The 1,753-nt window shown below is 43.2% G+C and overlaps 1 protein-coding gene across 1 annotated transcript in view; it reads left to right on the forward strand.

Moving 5' to 3' along the window:
* CEBPE (CCAAT/enhancer binding protein epsilon) overlaps positions 1-644 on the forward strand; it is a 7,503-nt gene extending 6,859 nt beyond the window's left edge. Inside the window, exon 2 of the mRNA XM_018569643.1 lies at positions 170-644. Within this exon, the coding sequence (XP_018425145.1) occupies positions 170-484 (315 nt within the window). The 3' untranslated portion in view covers positions 485-644. The remainder of the gene's footprint in view (positions 1-169) is intronic.
* Positions 645-1,753: the final 1,109 nt, after the last annotated feature.

The following is a 1,753-nucleotide window of genomic DNA, read 5'->3' on the forward strand; positions in this document are numbered from 1 at the left end:
TTAGCACTTTTTGTTTGTGTCTTGTTCGTGTCTATAGACCACTGGCCAGATTATGTCACTTTAAGAAGGGATCTTCCTGATTCTTTTTCCACGATTGATCAGAAACATGTGTATGGACACCTTTCATAATTCCTAGTGTGACTTCTCTATAACCTCTTTTTGTTGACAGGGACCTCTCTCAGGGATGCTACCTCCCTCTCCAATAAAAGAGCCAGGCCACAAAGGAAAGAAGTCATTGAGTAAAGACAGTTTGGAATACCGTCTGCGGAGAGAGAGAAACAATATCGCAGTGCGCAAGAGCCGCGACAAAGCCAAACGTAGAAATATGGAAACTCAGCAGCGTGCCCTAGAATTCATGGCAGAGAATGAGAAGCTGCGTAGTCGCATACAACAGCTGAACCAAGAGCTTGAAGCATTGCGAGGGGTTTTCAGGCAAATCCCTGAGGCGGCTGCATTGGCCAAAGGAGCTGGAGGCTGCAGCTGAAAGCCATAAATGATAAATGAAAAGGGCTTATTATAGTATACTAGTCTTAATGGACTCTGGGTGGGACTTGTGACCACTCCAATGAATGTACATGCAAGAATTCACATATAGTTATATAGCTACTAATTCTAGGCTGGGACTAGTTCACCTCATATCACTGGTACCACCATTTTGTTGAAAGTATTCTAGACGTGTGCTTTCCATCTGTGATGGCAATCTGTGTATATGTTAAGGTCTTGTAATATGCTCTTTAGTTTGTATAAAACAGTGTCTACAGCAAGCATTTACAAATCATTTGCAAATCTTTCAGCCAGCTATAAAGAAGAACTGCACTGCAAGGGTTAAGTGCTCGTTTTGGTCTAGGGTCTCAAATAAAAAAGATATACTCACACTCCTTAGTCCCACGGTGCTGACAGCTCACCACTCTTCCCCTCCGCATTGTCTGTGGAATGTCCTCGGCATCCTCATGTCCAATGCAAGTGAATGGACGTGATGGTATCACACGTCCTTAGGCCGCCGAGCCTGGAGAAGAAAAGGCTGCTGGGACCAGTTTATCAGCCAAATGGGACCGAGTATCGGGGAGTACATCCTTTTTATTTTAGACCCTAAACCAAAATGAGCAGTTAACCCTTGCAGTGCAGGGGCAGCTCCAGTTTTCTTCTTTAATCAGCTTTGTTGAAGCCTATAAAGCAACTTTCAGCTCCAGTTTGGGGATATTAAACACAAATCTTTTGGCTTCATTTATAAAGTAGTGATATTGCCCTACTGCAGCCATATTGCTGCTACCTGCCCTGTATTGCAGAGATACAGCTGCTTGAAAAGTCTCCAGAATCCATTACTTCCAGAAGTGTTGAATTATTTGTCCCCTGCTGCCCCCCATGTCACTCCAAGACACAGTAGTGATGTAGAGGACAGCAGAATGAACCACTGAGCATAGTATGGGACCAGATATGCTAAAAATGGTTGAGGTAGCAGTATCTTTGCAATACAATGCAGATCGGGGGCCAGAGCATTGGCATAGGTAAACATGAACTCTCTTCTTTGCAGAGGGGCTTATTTCAGCTACAGAGTCACTTTAAACAAGTTGATAGCAATCTTCATTAGGCTTTTAACAAGCTTCAACATTACTTGAAATTTGTTGAAAGCCTGCTGAACTTTGCTGGCTGATTGTTTAAAGTAACAGTCAGCTTTCCCATTAGCATCGACAAATTGCAGATGAAGTTTGCTGTCAAGGCTTCAAGAGCTTCTTTAATCTGGCAAATGCTTTGT

Source organism: Nanorana parkeri, unplaced genomic scaffold (genome assembly GCF_000935625.1).
Source record: "Nanorana parkeri isolate BGI_ZX_2015 unplaced genomic scaffold, ASM93562v1 scaffold1371, whole genome shotgun sequence".
NCBI lineage: Eukaryota > Metazoa > Chordata > Amphibia > Anura > Dicroglossidae > Nanorana > Nanorana parkeri.